The sequence below is a fragment of the Triturus cristatus genome, chromosome 5_1 (assembly GCF_964204655.1).
Source record: "Triturus cristatus chromosome 5_1, aTriCri1.1, whole genome shotgun sequence".
In the NCBI taxonomy this organism is placed as follows: Eukaryota; Metazoa; Chordata; class Amphibia; order Caudata; family Salamandridae; genus Triturus; species Triturus cristatus.
In genome coordinates, this window is record NC_140587.1 from 259,792,400 (window position 1) to 259,809,930 (window position 17,531).

The 17,531-nt window shown below is 49.2% G+C and overlaps 1 protein-coding gene across 1 annotated transcript in view; it reads left to right on the forward strand.

The window, feature by feature from the left end:
• Positions 1-17,531, forward strand: part of DNAAF11 (dynein axonemal assembly factor 11) — a 130,316-nt gene that overhangs the window by 62,672 nt on the left and 50,113 nt on the right. Inside the window, exon 8 of the mRNA XM_085604905.1 lies at positions 1,419-1,484. Coding sequence (XP_085461031.1) covers positions 1,419-1,484 — 66 coding nt within the window. The remainder of the gene's footprint in view (positions 1-1,418; positions 1,485-17,531) is intronic.

Sequence of the window (17,531 nt, forward strand, 5' to 3'; positions counted from 1 at the left end):
AAACACCAGCCAACCAGCCATCATGTTTTCCAAGATCTTTGCACCTCCTCTGTAGGTGGGCTAAAAAGCACCGATCGATACTACATTGGTACTGTCATTTCAGGTTTTTCTTTTAGCCCCAATAAGACCAACATTATGAGCAGCCTGTTAATCCTCTCTGTAACTTCGACCTCCTTGAATTACCCATACCAAAGGTATTAGTAACACCAGTGGGCCGGAGTTACCCGCAGATAACAAGGTAGACCCTGAGGGTCCTTTTAGAAGTAAGAAATTACCAGAATAATTGGTAATACCAGACCCAATTCCACCGGTAATTCTTCATTTCTCCCCAGATTTTCACACTTCGAGCAGAAAATCTCTGTCAAAATAAACAGAGACAAGGTGTTCTGGACGATCTGATCGTTCTTATGGGTCCAGAATCATCAACATTAAGAAGTACCCAGGACAGAGTCCTAAGGCCAAAGTCCAGAAGAGCCTTGTGCTTTTCTGTTGATCAAACAAAAACATGTGGTCGCACCTCAAGTGGGTCTAATGGGGAAAACCACATGGTCACTCATAAAGACCATGAATGACACAACTGTCGATGGCTTTACTAATTACACCATTTGCTGATGTAGGCTTCTGCCATCATTTGTGCTTATAAGTAATGTTTGTGCAGTTCAGAACTCCAAAACTATTCTAAAATTGTATAATCTGATATGTCATATTTTATGTTCTGCAGCGGGACCGAATTTAGCGCACATATTGTAATCAGTGTGACAGTGCTAGGACTTCACCACTGGCAGGCATTCTCCATGTCCATGCAGTTCCTCAACCCATCTGATGAGGCCCAGCTGATGTAGAACCTCAGCTTTCTAGGCTTGTGCTAGAACTTGACCTGAGATTTGGCCCTCCTCTGGGTACAGGCTAGTTTCCTGACCTGGGACTGGAAGTAGAACCCAACCATAGGTATGCTCCTAATGAACTGGTGTGTAAAGAACACTTATATGGACTCTCACATTCTGTGTCGACTCACTGTTGACTGTAGCCCAAGAGCAGGTGTAGGACTGTTCTGGGTTGTACTTTTAGGGAGGATGGAATGATCTAGCCTTACTGAGAAATATTAGCTACCAACATAACTCATATCCTCGTGAGAATGAGTGCTCGACTAGCGAGAATGATTTGTAGGACCAGAGCTCATACCAGTACAGGTAGTGCTAACCCGGACATGATGATTGAGGGAGTGGCTGTCGCCAAGATGAGAAACTGGGCCTGTATGTTTCCGGGAAATATAGTTTACGTTTGGCGAATTCCACGGTTTTCACACTGTCCTTATCTCACAAAAAATATATAAAAAAAACTCATGTCATTTTAGATAGGGTCTGCAACTGTTCTCCTTCATTCCTATAACAATGCATCTACATTTTCCTTATCTTTAGAATCGACTTCTGCTTGAAGGAGGATGAAGACAGTAACCAGCTCATCCTGGACCTCGCCATCTACAGGTGAACACTTCCTTAATTGCTTTAAAATGCATATAAAGGTTCTTAATTATTATTGCTTTCACATTGAACTGTTTGAAGATATTTTAGATCTTCTTTTCATCTCATACTACATCAGCTAAGCAATTTGTGGAACTACATTCTGTTTATCCACAGTGTGTATTATGTCCCATTAGATGCAAGCACTTGCCCTTTGGCCATGTTTCCAGAACCGCCATCCATTTACTTCTCCTAATCTGTGTCGGTCATGAATTTATGATTATTTTTATGGTGTATGTTTTTACGATGCAGGTTTATACGGTTACAGTGAAGGCTGACAATTTGTTAATTATATTTCACAGTAATGAATGTAGATTTTATTACTATCTGTGATTTATACGGCAGACCTTTTCCTTGAATTCATAACATTAATTCTTAGGGCATGGTAGTCTGTATTCCTTCATCCACGCGGCTCGTCCATCCTTGCATATTCCACCAAACATTTGCATATTCTTCTTTGATTACTGAAGGGCGGATTATGCTGTCTTTGTAACCGTGAGAGTGCACAGTAAGACAATCATCAGGCGTTGCAAAATAATGGGAACTTGTGCAGTGTTGCACCGCATCGCCATGTAAAAGGGTCTGCCAGTGGAAGCAGACAGTGATTCGGCTGAGGATGAGCGCACTCCTCGCCCCCTGCCCTGACCAAAGGAGCATTGGCATAGCCAATTGGTCTCGCCTTTGAGACCTTATAAGTGTTTAGCCAGAGATATTGACTTTGCCTATGTCTTTAAGCTGTGCTGTACAGAAGACTGCAGCATGCTGAAAAGTTATAATAAAGAAGTGTCTGAAGCATTTTTGTTACCTTACATATGACCAAGAAAGCATTATGTACAACTGAACGACCATATTAAAAAAGTATTAACAATAAATAATGTCTTGAGTTTTTTTTGTCCTTTTAATGCTGGCAACTTCTGTCTGCCTGTCCCAATGGTTGCTTGTTAGGATTTTGTTTGTTATGGGGGGGCATAAATAACAGAAGGGTGAAGGTTGGGAAATAGTACCTGTATAACAGTCAGCAGTTAGTCAGTCACAGAGAGGGTCAGTTAGTTAGTCAGTCAGTCAGTGAGCGAGTCAGTCAGTCAGTGAGAGAGAGAGTCAGTCAGTCAGTTAGTGAGAGAGTGAGAGTCAGTCAGTCAGTGAGTCCGTTAGTCAGTGAGAGAGAGAGGGAGAGAGAGAGAGAGAGAGTCAGTTAGTCAGTGAGAGAATCAGTCAAACACTTAGTGAGAGAGAGAGTGAGAGAATCAGTCAGTGAGTCCGTTAGTCAGTGAGAGAGAGTGAGAGAGTCAGTTAGTCAGTGAGAGTCAGTTAGTCAGTCAGTGAGAAAGTCAGTGAGTCAGTCAGTGAAAGAGTCAGTTAGTCAGTCAGTCAGTTATGAACCACAATGCCTAGACGGACCTGCAGCATCTCCCCTACCTCCCCCCCAACTCCCTCCCCCTCCTCAGAGCCTTGGGACCCTAACAGGTGAGTATCTGTGCTTAACAAGCACTGATTGATTGATGATTATGTTTGTAAGCCATGCCCTTAATTACATTGGCCACGCCCCTTTGAGAGGCCCCCAGTTTTTTCATCCCACCTAAGGCCCTGGGCGTGGTATTCATGCTTTAAATTCTGGGCCAGGTGAACGCATGCATGGCAAAGATGACTAGCAGGGCCAGATGGAAGTATGCATAGTAATGGTGATTTTACACATGGTACCAGGAGGAAGTATACATTGTGCTTTCAAATACAGGCATTCAATGGCCAGCCCCAGCAGCAGCAGGACGTCGTCTACTGCTCAGCTTCAGGCACCCATTCATTGCCCTGTCGCCCTCCGTGACTAAATTAATAATCACCCAGGCGGATCTCTGTACTGCCCAGCTGCTCCATTAAAAAACAGGATTGAGTTTCCTACACTTATTCACCCGGCGCTTTAATACAGTCTTCGTGAAATCCCTGACTTGCGCCCTGGATTTTTGCCTCTAGGAACCACCGAATTGATTGTTGTTTTTTCAAAAACAACTTGCTCACTTTGTCCTGAAGATGAACCCCAATAATTGGGTTCGAAACGCCGTCGACCACTCCACAACATGAATTCCCTAAAAAGATTGCGTAAATCACTTACGGAATTCTACTGTATTGTTGTCAATGCGATGCCTCTTTAAAAATTCCCTATCACTATTTCACACCACGCTTTCTATTTTTGTGAGCACTCTATAATTGATTTCGTGCAAATAAATATTTGTCATCTCTTTGACCTACATGACCCTCCACAGACTCAGTCTTTTGCTCCCTACTCAATTGATTTCATCCTTTCTTAAAGAAAACAGTGCCCCTCTCTGGGTGACCCCTCTTACCCTTGGACCTTTTTAGACCACATTTGAACCCCTGTTGGTTAAATATTCAAATACAGGCCAGCATGGAAGCTGGCGAAACAAAGGTGCTTTACATACAGGCCAAGTGTTATTGAGTACGTGGGAGACCCGGGAACAGTTCATGAGAATCCCCTGGGAATGTCTTTAAAATATATGGCTGCTTAATTAAAATATTTGAAAAATAATTCTGTGAAATCCACTGTGTTGTTCCTGGCCTGCCTGTTTCCTCTTTTCTCTATCTGCGCGTTTCTTAACTTTGAAACAGGTTTTCTTCCTGTTGGACCTATGTCCTAGGGGTAGCTTGGCCCAGGTCAACAGGCTAACATCTCCACTTGGCCTTTCATGCTTGCATCCTACTCAGCTCACAATCTTGCGCAGCACCACCCAAAAGAAAGGACACTACACTGTTCTTTTTAAAAAAAAAAAGGTAGAAAAGTTTATCTTCCCTTTTCAAATGAATCAATTTGGTTTTTATCCTCTACATTCCAGTTTCACAACATTGCATTATGTTCTAAATGGTAATACTAGTCAACATCAGATTGGCAGATAATTCATCAACACAGGATAATGTAACCCAGCGCCTTAAATTCCAGCCCCAATTACAGTACCACGTATAATATGTACATCCCACTGGCAATCAAATGGTTATATATTCTGTACAATCTTCTTCAAGGCAGATGAGTACATTACAGCTAATTCAAGATCCTACAAGGTCTTTGGGACCAGATTGTTACTCTAGCAAGTTTCCTCCAGGGTATACACGATAAGGGCACCCCCAGCGCTATTCTCAAATCCCACAATGCGCTCGGAAACAGTTGGATGCACTAAGCTCTATACTTTGATGTACCAGGGATAGTCTTATGTAGGCTGTCAGTTCTAGTCCTCTTGTTGAAAGTTTACCCCCAGGAGGCCCAGCTTACTCTATGCCTGGCTTCCTCCTCACGGGGTGCTTCACGGAGACAGGGTCCGAGTTTCTGGCTAATTTCTACCAAAACTTGACATTCAAGGGGGGTTTCTCCTCGGGGAGGGGCGAAACCAGGGACCTTTTTCTTCCGCCCGCCTCCCCAGGATCTTTGCGACTTGCAGGCTTCCAAGTGAGTTGAGGCCCCGCTCCACAGCGTTTCCCCCCCCAGTCCGTCGGCCTCACCTCAGTAACGGTCTCTGGAGGAGTTCAACGCCGGGGGGAGGTCATCCTCAGCTCTTCGTTGTCCTCACACCCCCGACACCAGTACTTCGAGCCTCCGCTTCGACTAGAGGCGCACCCGACGCCGCCAGGAGCAGCGCGGCTCTCGGGGGGCGCGGCTTCCTCACTCACCCAGGAGCGGCGGGGGCGGCGCTCCAAAATCCACCCCCGTCACGTGACACTAGTCAGGCCGCTTCAGAGCTCGATACAGCCCTCGTTTCCTCAGCGCAGCCTCCTCACACCCCCGGCTGCGTCGCTGGCCCGCAACTGGCACACTGGAGCCCCAGATCTCCCCACAAGGCCCCAAGAGACTTCAGGGACGCTCTACTAGATCCTGGTCCGCGGCAGTGAGTGTTCCCAACTAAGGTTCCAGACGGGGGGGTGGTTAAAGTTAAACAGGCGATCTGCACACCCAGGCAGTCACATTGGTAAGCCAACTCCTGGGGACTACAGCCAAGTCTCCTTCCTCTCTGTCAGGAAGATGATCAGTCGATAGTTCTGGAGTCCAGTATCCCAGGGGTCTACCAGGATGTAGGAGTGATAGTCCAGGAGGGTGTCTCGCTTCCCTGACTCTCTTCAGAGGTCTTGATTAAGTAGGAGCGCCCTGGCTAAAGGTGACCTCAGACAGTGGCCGGGGACAGGGACAGGTCAAAAGGTCGAGGGTGGTATCGGCTGAGGAGGGAAGTATCGCAGAACTATCAATTTCCCTCTCTAGCGCATCCACCTCCCCACTCAGATGCCTTACTCCTGTCTACCTCACAGCCCACCTATCAACCTAAAATGGCCGACCTACCTCACCCCTATTTATAACCTGGGCCCTGACTGACCAGAGTGGTCCAGAAGGTTCCGGAACCCCTCATGATAGTCTATGGCCCAGGTCCTAGGGTGACAGTTTAATCCACCATTTTGTGACAACACTAAATCCCTTCTTCCATTTTAGTGAGACACCTTGCGCCTCACCCTCAATTAGTGAGAATGGGGCGCCCAGAGCCTCTACGTCCACACCCAAAAAGTTTAGTAGACAGAAAAAATGAGAAGGTGAAAAGGGACAAAAAATAATAAAATGAGGAGGGAACTGCCAAAGGGCTGACAGGTCTAACACGCGTCCCCCCCAGCTGAAAGTGGGGAGAGCTACCCAACCCCTTGGGAGTCCTCTTCACTAAGGCGGAAATACCTGGAGAGACCGTCAGCATTGGCGTGGTCCACTCCTGGGCGATGTTCCACCCTAAAGTCCATCCCCTGTAGGGAAATGGACCACCTCAACAGCTTGGGATTCTCGCCCCTCATTTGCATCAGCCATCTAAGGGGCCGGTGGTCGGTCTGAACCAGGAAGTGCGAGCCAAACAGGTATGGCCGCAGCTTCTTCAGAGCCCACACCACCGCAAAAGCTTCCCTCTCAATTGCACTCCACCTCTGCTCCCGGGGGAGTAGTCTCCTAGATAGGAAAACCACAGGTTGGTCTAGACCCTCATCATTAAGTTGCGACAGCACTGCTCCAATACCGTGCTCCGACGCGTCTGTCTGGACAATGAACTCCTTGGCAAAGTCAGGGGCCCTGAGAACAGGTGCCGCACACATGGCCTTTTTCAAGGTGTCAAAAGCTTGTTGACATCCCTCGGTCCAGATCACCCGTCGAGGGTGCTTTTTGGAAGTGAGCTCGGTCAAGGGGGCTACGATGGTACCGTATCCCTTGACGAAGCGTCGGTAGTAACCAGTGAGGCCCAAGAAGGACCGAACCTCTGTCTGTGTCTTGGGGGGTTCCCAGGCCATGATGGTCTCGATCTTGGCCTGGAGGGGTTGCACCTTGCCCCGACCCACCAAGTGACCGAGGTACACTACCGACCCCTGCCCGATCTGGCACTTACTGGCCTTGATCGTCAGACCTGCCTGCTGCAAAGCCTGAAGAACGGCCTGAAGGTGACTCAGATGGTCCTCCCAGCTGCGGCTGAAGACAGCGATGTCATCCAGGTACGCAACTGAAAAGGTTTCCATTCCAGAGAGGACCTGGTTCACCAATCGCTGGAACGTAGCAGGGGCATTCTTGAGCCCGAAGGGCATCACACAGAACTGGTAGTGACCCTCGGGTGTGGAGAAGGCTGACCTTTCCTTGGCTCCATCCGTCAGGGATATCTGCCAGTACCCGGAGGTGAGGTCAAAGGTACTGAGATATTGGGCAGCTCCCAACCGGTCAATGAGCTCATCCGCCCTCGGAATTGGATGAGCGTCTGTCTTTGTCACAGAATTCAGTCCCCTATAATCCACACAGAACCGGAGTTCTGGGGTAGTGCCCGGTGGGGCAGCTTTGGGTACCAGTACCACCGGACTGGACCAGGGACTACTCGAAGGCTCAATCACTCCTAGCTCTAGCATCTTGGTAACTTCCTCATGGATGCTAGCCTTCACCTTATCCGACAGTCGGTAGGACTTGGACTTCACAGGTGGGCTGTCCCCTGTGTCCACGCCATGGGTACACAGATGAGTCCTTCCCGGGATAAGGGAGAACAAAGAAGCAAACTGCTCCAGTACCTGGCGACAGTCCTTCCGTTGTTCAGGAGTTAGTGACGGTGAAAGGATCACTCCCTCCACCAATCCATCCTTCTCTTGGGACGCAAACAGATCGGGAAGAGGTTCACTTTCCTCTTCCTCTGACCCATCAGTCACCATCATTAACGTGACCTCGGGTCTCTCTTGGTGAGGCTTGAGGCGATTGACATGGAGCACCCGATGGGGCTGCCTGGGGGTCTTAAGATCTACCACGTAGGTAACCTTGCCCTTTTTCTCAACCACCTCAAAGGGACCTGACCAGCGATCCTGGAGGGCGCTAAGCTCTCCAGGTTCCATCACCCACACCTTCTGGCCAGGCTCCAGCTCCACCGGGTGAGCGTTTCGGTCATACCATTCCTTCATGACCGTTTGGCTGGCTTCTAGGTTTTCAGAAGCTTGCTTCCACAACCTAGCCATTTGGCTACGAAAGGCCAGCATGTAGCTCACCACATCCGGGGGAAGTTTTCTGGGAGTCTTTTCCCATCCATCCTTCACCAGGCTGAGGGGTCCACGCACAGGGTGCCCGTACAACAACTCGAAGGGGCTGAAGCCCACTCCCTTCTGTGGTACCTCCCTGTACGAAAACAGCAAACAAGGTAGGAGGACGTCCCATTTCCTCCGCAGGCTCTCGGGCAGACTCCGGATCATGCCCTTTAAGGTTTTGTTAAACCTTTCCACCAGACCATTAGTCTGGGGGTGATAAGGGGTGGAGAACCGGTAAGTAACTCCACACTCTTTCCACATAGCCCGCATGTATGCCGACATGAAGTTGGTACCTCTGTCCGACACCACTTCCTTGGGGAATCCCATCCGGGTAAAAATTCCCATAAGGGCCCGTGCCACCGCAGGTGCAGTAATGGTCCTCAAAGGTATAGCCTCTGGGTACCGTGTGGCATGATCCACCAGAACCAGGATAAACCTGTGACCGGCCGACGTTGGTGGATCCAATGGCCCGACAATGTCGATGCCCACCCTTTCAAAGGGGGTACCAACGACAGGCAGTGGTTCCAGGGGAGCCTTCAGCTTCACCCCCGTTTTCCCACTAGCTTGGCAGGTTACACACGTCCTACAAAAGGTATCGGACGTAATCCTCATCTGAGGCCAGTAAAAATGAGGGACAAGTCGAGCAAAGGTCTTGTCTTGTCCCAAGTGTCCTGCCAAGGGTATTTCGTGAGCCAGTCCTAATAGGAAGGCTCGGTAACGCTGGGGAACTACCAAGGCCCGGGATGAACCATGCACCGGAGCCTTGGGTTCGCTATACAGGAGTCCATCTTCCCAATATATGTGGAAGTTCCCCGAATCGTTACCCGCTGCCTGGGCTTCGGCCTGCCGCCGTAAACCCTCAAGGGTAGGGCACTCCTTCTGGGCCTGACAAAACTCCTCCCTAGTAGGTTCTCCCTCCACCTGCCAGTCTGCAGGGGTAGGCAAGCCCTCCAGGGATGTTGCATCCCCCTCCGTAGACTCCGGGACCACCTCAGTTGCCCCATCCACCTTTGGAGGGTCAGATGCCGGGGCAGGCTTTCCCCGTCCCCGTCTACCCTTTCCGGCAGCTGGTTGGGCCTTTGTCCCAGACTCCAACCTCTGTGAGTCCCCTCTTCGGGTGGTCACGGACCGAGTGTGGGCACACGTCCACTCAGGGGTCCCCAACATTTCCATGTGGGCCCTGAACTCAACCTCCTTCCACGCCGAGTGTTCAAGGTCGTTTCCCAACAGGCAGTCGACCGGCATGGCAGGGCTGATCGCAACTCGTAGAGGACCCGCCACCCCTCCCCACTCAAAGGGAACCTGGGCCACCGGATAGTGACCCTCTCGGTTGTCAGCCATCACAACCGGGTGGACTACATTGGGGACCACCTGCTCTGGGGACACCAGCTGACTCCTTACCATAGTCATGCTGGCTCCTGTGTCCCTCAGAGCCTCCACCCTCTGGGCATTGATGGTGACCCATTGCCTGTACTTAGTAGTATTCGAAGGCATCTGGGTCTTAGGAACCATCTCACAATCCCCTAAGGACACTAAGGTTAGCCCTGCCCACTCACCTCCCTTATCTAGGGGCAACTCCTCCCCGAGCACTACACTCGCCACCCCAGGGGTCTTTCCTCCAATGGGAGGGTGTGGTCTCTTGGGACACTTGGCATCCCCCTTATAGTGCCCAACCTCACCACACTCGTAACATCGGACAACCCTAGGCTGCTGACCACGGTCAGGATAAGGGGGTTTGTGGGGACCAACCTTAGGAGGGAATCCTACTCCCTTCCCTGGTGAACTCTTTTGGGGGCCTTTAGAGAACTCCCTCTTTTTGCCTCCCCCCTCTTTCTTCTGGGGGGCGCCCTGACCAGCCCCTTGGAAATTCCCTCCAGTCCCTTTTGAGGATCCCGGGTACTCGCCCAGATATCCGCCTCCTCTGCAAGCTTCCTGGGATTAGTTAGCTTGCTGTCTACCAGGTGCTGACGCAGCTCTGGAAAACTTTTCTCTAGGAGGTGCTCCTTTAAAATTAAATTGTACAGTCCCTCATAGTCCTTGACATCACTGCCCTGCACCCAGCCCTCTAAGGCCTTCCTGGCATAGTCCAAGAAGTCCACCCAATTCTGAGTGGACAACTTCTGACTGCCCCGAAACCTCTGCCTAAATTTTTCAGGGGTCAGTCCAAATTTCCTTACTAGGGCTACCTTCATGACGGGGTACCTGGTCTGGTCTGGCTGTTCTAGCGCCAACAAGGCATCCCTCCCCACCGGAGGCATATACCTATACAGGCCACCCCCCCACTGGGCTTCGGGGACCCCATGGGCTCTTAGAGAAACCTCATAAGCAGCCAGCCATTTTACAATGTCATCCCCTATACCATAGCTAGCAACCACATCTTTGGGCAGGTAGGGCCTGGACTCTCTCGGGATCTCTCTCGGTATGCTGCCACCATTAGGACTGCTGGGGGTTCCAAGTTGAAGGGCTTTGAGCTCTAACTCTTTTAAGTGGAGCTCATGGAGGAACCTCCTCTCCTCCCTCTCCTTTTCCAACCGGGCCAGATCCATTCTAAGCTGCCTCTCTTCCCTTCGGTCAACCAGGTCAGCAGAGGACAAGCTCCCCCCTGAGGCGCTACTTCCCACCCTTGATGGGGCCCTGGACCCAACGTCCATATTTCCGCTCCCAGGGGGAAGGAGGACTTCCGGTTCTTCCAGGGGGTCTAGTCCTGGTTCCTCCTCCCGTTTCCCGCTAGGGTGGGCCATAACCCAGGCTGGCTTGGAGCTCCATTTTCTTCGCCCCCTGCTTAAAGAATACCTCCCGCTCCTGGCAGAATTCCTTCAATTGGGCCACCGTATATTCCTCCAGCCTACCCAATTCGAATTCCATCCTGCCAGATGGGACCCCACACAGTCAACAAGAACTTTACTCTGGAAGACTTTCCCAAAAAGGAAATATACACAGGACAATTTTAAAAACCTCCAATTAGGAAAACAATCTGGAGAAAACTCCAGCCAAAACAATCCAGTGTAGGTGGTGATGCGCGCAAAACTGCTACCAAGCGGATGCAAGCACTGAATGAGGATCCCACCGCTGAGCACCAACTTGTTGGACCTATGTCCTAGGGGTAGCTTGGCCCAGGTCAACAGGCTAACATCTCCACTTGGCCTTTCATGCTTGCATCCTACTCAGCTCACAATCTTGCGCAGCACCACCCAAAAGAAAGGACACTACACTGTTCTTTTTAAAAAAAAAAAGGTAGAAAAGTTTATCTTCCCTTTTCAAATGAATCAATTTGGTTTTTATCCTCTACATTCCAGTTTCACAACATTGCATTATGTTCTAAATGGTAATACTAGTCAACATCAGATTGGCAGATAATTCATCAACACAGGATAATGTAACCCAGCGCCTTAAATTCCAGCCCCAATTACAGTACCACGTATAACATGTACATCCCACTGGCAATCAAATGGTTATATATTCTGTACAATCTTCTTCAAGGCAGATGAGTACATTACAGCTAATTCAAGATCCTACAAGGTCTTTGGGACCAGATTGTTACTCTAGCAAGTTTCCTCCAGGGTATACACGATAAGGGCACCCCCAGCGCTATTCTCAAATCCCACAATGCGCTCGGAAACAGTTGGATGCACTAAGCTCTATACTTTGATGTACCAGGGATAGTCTTATGTAGGCTGTCAGTTCTAGTCCTCTTGTTGAAAGTTTACCCCCAGGAGGCCCAGCTTACTCTATGCCTGGCTTCCTCCTCACGGGGTGCTTCACGGAGACAGGGTCCGAGTTCCTGGCTAATTTCTACCAAAACTTGACATTCAAGGGGGGTTTCTCCTCGGGGAGGGGCGAAACCAGGGACCTTTTTCTTCCGCCCGCCTCCCCAGGATCTTTGCGACTTGCAGGCTTCCAAGTGAGTTGAGGCCCCGCTCCACAGCGTTTCCCCCCCCAGTCCGTCGGCCTCACCTCAGTAACGGTCTCTGGAGGAGTTCAACGCCGGGGGGAGGTCATCCTCAGCTCTTCGTTGTCCTCACACCCCCGACACCAGTACTTCGAGCCTCCGCTTCGACTAGAGGCGCACCCGACGCCGTCAGGAGCAGCGCGGCTCTCGGGGGGCGCGGCTTCCTCACTCACCCAGGAGCGGCGGGGCGGCGCTCCAAAATCCACCCCCGTCACGTGACACTAGTCAGGCCGCTTCAGAGCTCGATACAGCCCTCGTTTCCTCAGCGCAGCCTCCTCACACCCCCGGCTGCGTCGCTGGCCCACAACTGGCACACTGGAGCCCCAGATCTCCCCACAAGGCCCCAAGAGACTTCAGGGACGCTCTACTAGATCCTGGTCCGCGGCAGTGAGTGTTCCCAACTAAGGTTCCAGACGGGGGGGTGGTTAAAGTTAAACAGGCGATCTGCACACCCAGGCAGTCACATTGGTAAGCCAACTCCTGGGGACTACAGCCAAGTCTCCTTCCTCTCTGTCAGGAAGATGATCAGTCGATAGTTCTGGAGTCCAGTATCCTAGGGGTCTACCAGGATGTAGGAGTGATAGTCCAGGAGGGTGTCTCGCTTCCCTGACTCTCTTCAGAGGTCTTGATTAAGTAGGAGCGCCCTGGGTAAAGGTGACCTCAGACAGTGGCCGGGGACAGGGACAGGTCAAAAGGTCGAGGGTGGTATCGGCTGAGGAGGGAAGTATCGCAGAACCTCAGAACTATCAATTTCCCTCTCTAGCGCATCCACCTCCCCACTCAGATGCCTTACTCCTGTCTACCTCACAGCCCACCTATCAACCTAAAATGGCCGACCTACCTCACCCCTATTTATAACCTGGGCCCTGACTGACCAGAGTGGTCCAGAAGGTTCCGGAACCCCTCATGATAGTCTATGGCCCAGGTCCTAGGGTGACAGTTTAATCCACCATTTTGTGACAACACTAAATCCCTTCTTCCATTTTAGTGAGACACCTTGCGCCTCACCCTCAATTAGTGAGAATGGGGCGCCCAGAGCCTCTACGTCCACACCCAAAAAGTTTAGTAGACAGAAAAAATGAGAAGGTGAAAAGGGACAAAAAATAATAAAATGAGGAGGGAACTGCCAAAGGGCTGACAGGTCTAACACTTCCTATGAAGAGTTCTGTTTCTAAATTATGGCTGGGGGCGCGCAGGGACTTCTGTCACGGCTGCATCTATGCAGGTATGGGCATGCTCGCTACCCTCGCCTGCTGTGTGCAGTTTGTGGCTCTTATGCTGTTACTTGGGGGACCGTTTTTGGTGCCCAGTCCAGAGTTGGCTGGACTGGATAACCATCTGTATGTTGTTGATTGCTTCACTGTTGCTTGTCTTGTCAGTTGGTGACGTTGGTACTTTCAGTCATGAGTGGTGGCCATGGTTCTCCTCCTCTTTTCTATGTTTTTGTTTTCCACATGTTTTTTTTAATTGATGTTATATCATACGATTATACTCATGCTATTTATTGATGCCCACTTCCTCACGTGCACGGCATGCATATTTGCGGCATGTGACGTGCTGTAGACACACAACAGCATGCATTACATCTGTGCTCATCTGTATTGTTGTGCGGAAGTGACGTACTGCACCTGGCGAATCTGTGGCACTTTTTAAAAATGATCATTTTGCTTGAAAACGGCTGTGTGCAGACGCACCAGGGCCATGTGCATTTTATTTTGATTTCTACTGCACTCTCACAAGTTGCCTTTTGCACACAGGCGCGATGCACATATCGGTGTCCGCCACACTTTACCCCTCTTCAAGTTCTCTCTGAGGCAGAATGTGAGCTTTTATTCTGTTGTGCTGCAAAGTTTTAATTGTCTCATTACCGTTAATCCGGAACAAAGTTTAAAAAAGGCTTCGTTGACAACATGGGTATCATTATCATGTACCTTTTTCAGCAGCTCCAAAAACAAGCGCGGCCGCAAAAGTGAAAGTGTTTGTAACCTGACCCAAAACAGATGGCAGCCTGCGCGCCGCTGCTGGCTCCCGAGAGCAAAACGCTCTGGGAGTAAACATTTCCAAACAAGTTGACAAGGGAGAGCGGGGTAAGACAGGCGGTGGAGGAGGCAGCGCGCGCAGCCACGCTAATTGAAAACACCTGGCTCCTGCGCGCTGCTGCTCGCTCCCACAATGTGGATGCCATCACAAGTACGACTGCTTGAAAAGAGCTGACCAATTTCCAAAGGTCATCTCCTAGATCAGCACATGCGCGCTGAACTAGGCTCGACCTAAAAAGATGCAGCAAGAGATCCTGGGAGCAAGGCATGCATAAGGAATGTGACTGACAACTGCTGAACTGAGCATCATGAGAACAAGAGCAAAACAAGCACTGTCAAAGCCAGAAGGCCTCCACACTGAAATCTACCAGCTTTGCAGACATGTCAATTTGCATGGGGCCGCCAACTGTTGCAACATATCGGTTCCTTTCAGACGCTCACCCTGTAAAGAGCCAATATCACATGGTGAAAGGGAAGTGAGCTGGAAATCCCTGAACTGAGTGTGTTTCCAGCTCGTATTTGGAGGCTCTGAACAGCTGCTGTCCATTAAAGTTTTGGGGGTAAAAACTAGACACCTGCGGCAACCTCAGCAAACATTTTTTGTGGAGGATAGGGGAGAAGTTGGAGGGGGCATAAGTGCCTCTTAGGCAATTCTCTGCACAAAGTACACCAATCCCCACCCATCATCTCACATGGTGCAAATTCTTTTGAAGTTTGCTAGCTCGGCTTTGCCAATGCTTTTTTATGTTCAATAGCTGCTGTGGATGCATGTGTAACCACAGCAGCCATCTTTGGGTTTGGTAAATCATTAGAAATGCATTAAAATATGGTATTATTTGAATGAACTCGTAAATGCATTTGTATCATTTTAACAAACCCATTCAAAGTTAGCCTTGGTTAAACACACTCATCTGCTGTGAGCATCTTTGAATGGGTTGTCCATTTCTCGGTGACCGTGCGCATGCATGCACGTGAACACTGGAAGGGGACTTCTTGAAAAGGGTACATAACTACTTTAATATCGACACCTGTTGCTAGTGCAGTGGGCACAAAAGATTTATAAAAAAAGTGGCTGTAGGGCTCGGGGAAGGTGGGACAAGTGGGGAGAGGGTAGTGCAAAGAAGAAGCACGGCTGGGGAGGATATTTTAAAAAAACAAGCTGGATTGGTTGTGGTGGTGGAAGCAACAAATGAGACGGAGGGGTCAGGGATGGAAGCAGCACGGAGTGAGAGGGGGCCTGGTGTAAAGTGAAGGAGAAACACGGCAGAGAGCAGAGAGCGGGAAAATATGGAGCCCCATGGAAACAATGAATCAAGTGGAAAATAGCTGTGATGGACAGTAAAGCTATCCAATCATGAGCAAGGGACAGCTATGTGTGTTGGAAAAATAGGTCTGGCCAACAGCCAAGACCCACTAATGCACATTGGCAATGTCTGGGGTTATTACCAACAACTCCCTGTTTATTCTCAAGAGAACATGAAATATGTAGAAAAGTACACCTGACTGTGTCCTATAAGTGGCCAGTGAACCTTGAAAATGATGGCAAAATTAATTTTGTAACTTATTCCTCGCCTATCTAATTTGCCACAGTAGGCGTCTCAGTCATCTTGTGTATCGGAGTTTCCAGCACTTCCTTACACTTTGTTATTGCCTGTTTTTAAGTGCTTTTCTCTCCCACTGAAGCACTACTATTGCTGGCGCCTGCTTCACTCTTCGATAGTGATAGACCTAGTCTAATGGCCGCATTCAAGAACTAGAACTCTTACAGCTCATTGGCAACCTTCCTCAGGCGCTGGGTCACATCACTCCTACAGTGCAGGAGCTTGACCTGTAGGTTTGCAGTACATCTTTACAAGGCGGATGTGTTGAAGTACATTCTGTCCACAGAGCTCCTGATTGCTTGTAGGTGGGTGTCTGAATGGCATTTCGATTATCTCTGTGTCGCAGAGCCTTTTTGTGAGGACCAGGCACAGTGGGATCACATCCTGGGGCATTTCCATGACACTTCATGTCATGTTCTGAAAGCCATCTATGATGGTATTATTCAGGTCTTCCTCCATATGGGTCACTTCTGACTGCTCTTTTCTTTAACTCTGACTGCTGTGTACTGCAAGTTAATATTGGTGCCAAAGAAGGCGAGGGTGTAGCAATGATGCCTTTATTGGCAGTCACATGTTTTGCTTGGGTGTCGTCTAGTGCTGCTCATTCAAGTGGTACACTGGATGGGTCCCTTGTGATGTAACAGCCCCAGTTGGCTCTTCTGTTGGGCTGTCTTCTGTTCTTTTGTGTCTACATGTACAACGTGGATTGCAGAATCTTTGAGGACGCAGAGCATTTGTGATGCTGCAATAAATTATGGCAATGCTAAAACAACCTACTTCTCATGTTTGCTACAAATGCAGTATAACTGTTATTCATAAGTGCTACAGTAGGTCATGGTAATTGTTTGCATGGTGGTGTATGCCAGATCCTCAAGGGGTGCATGGACAGGTACAAGTACAACTCTGCTAACAGGGCAGCAAGTGAAGCTGTGCTTACAGGGCATTACTGCATAGGCTTCATGCCTAATGGTGCATTGTGTTTGAGAGCCATGTGCATTGTTTGTGTAAAATGACTGGTTCTACATTCTGTGTGATGTGGGATGTCTGTTTGCCTATGTCTACCGTCCGACTTATGCCTCTCTGGCACTCTTAAGGCTTATCTGGTGCAGTGGGTACTGGAGCTGATTTGACAATGGAGCGGTCTTCAGTCAGTCATGCTCTATGGCTGAAAGCTGCTTTCTATGATTTCTTCCAAGGGAACTAGTGGTGGTGTATTGTTTGCCCTGCCTCCGCTTGTAGCAGCCCGTATCCTGGAGTCCATCCTCTCCTTTATCTAGACAATACATCGTACCATATCTTCGTGATTCATCTAATGTCTAGTTGATTATTACAATGAGAGTGTTCCCTTGTCTGATCTGGATCCAGATTAAAAAACACATGTGGCCTAAGGTACAGCATGAGAGATCTCTGTGGATATCTTTTCATAGTCTGCAAAATTTACCTCCACTAGGATTTCCAGTTTCTATTCTTCATGTAGTGTTCAACACCAGTGCACCTCTCCACTGCCCTCTAACACTTCTTCTGACTCATTTCCTTGCTATGTGATATCGTCTGGACTGCCAATGCAACAGTGGTAATTTGAGACTGTTTCCAGTTTGCAATTCATGATTCGTTATTTTTCAACTGTGAAACCAAATGATTTGGTTTTACATTCCCTCTGCAGTCATTCAACTAAATTTTCAAGTAGAAAAAAACACAAATTTCAAGTCACAAATGTTGATGTCGAAATTCAGGACCCCAATCATCAATGCTTTGTCAGAAATTCAGACATCGTAGTGTATGGCTAAACGTACAAAACTTGTCTTTTGAGCATCCACTCTATAGCCGACCAGCTTTAAGACTGTTTTGCAAAAAAAGT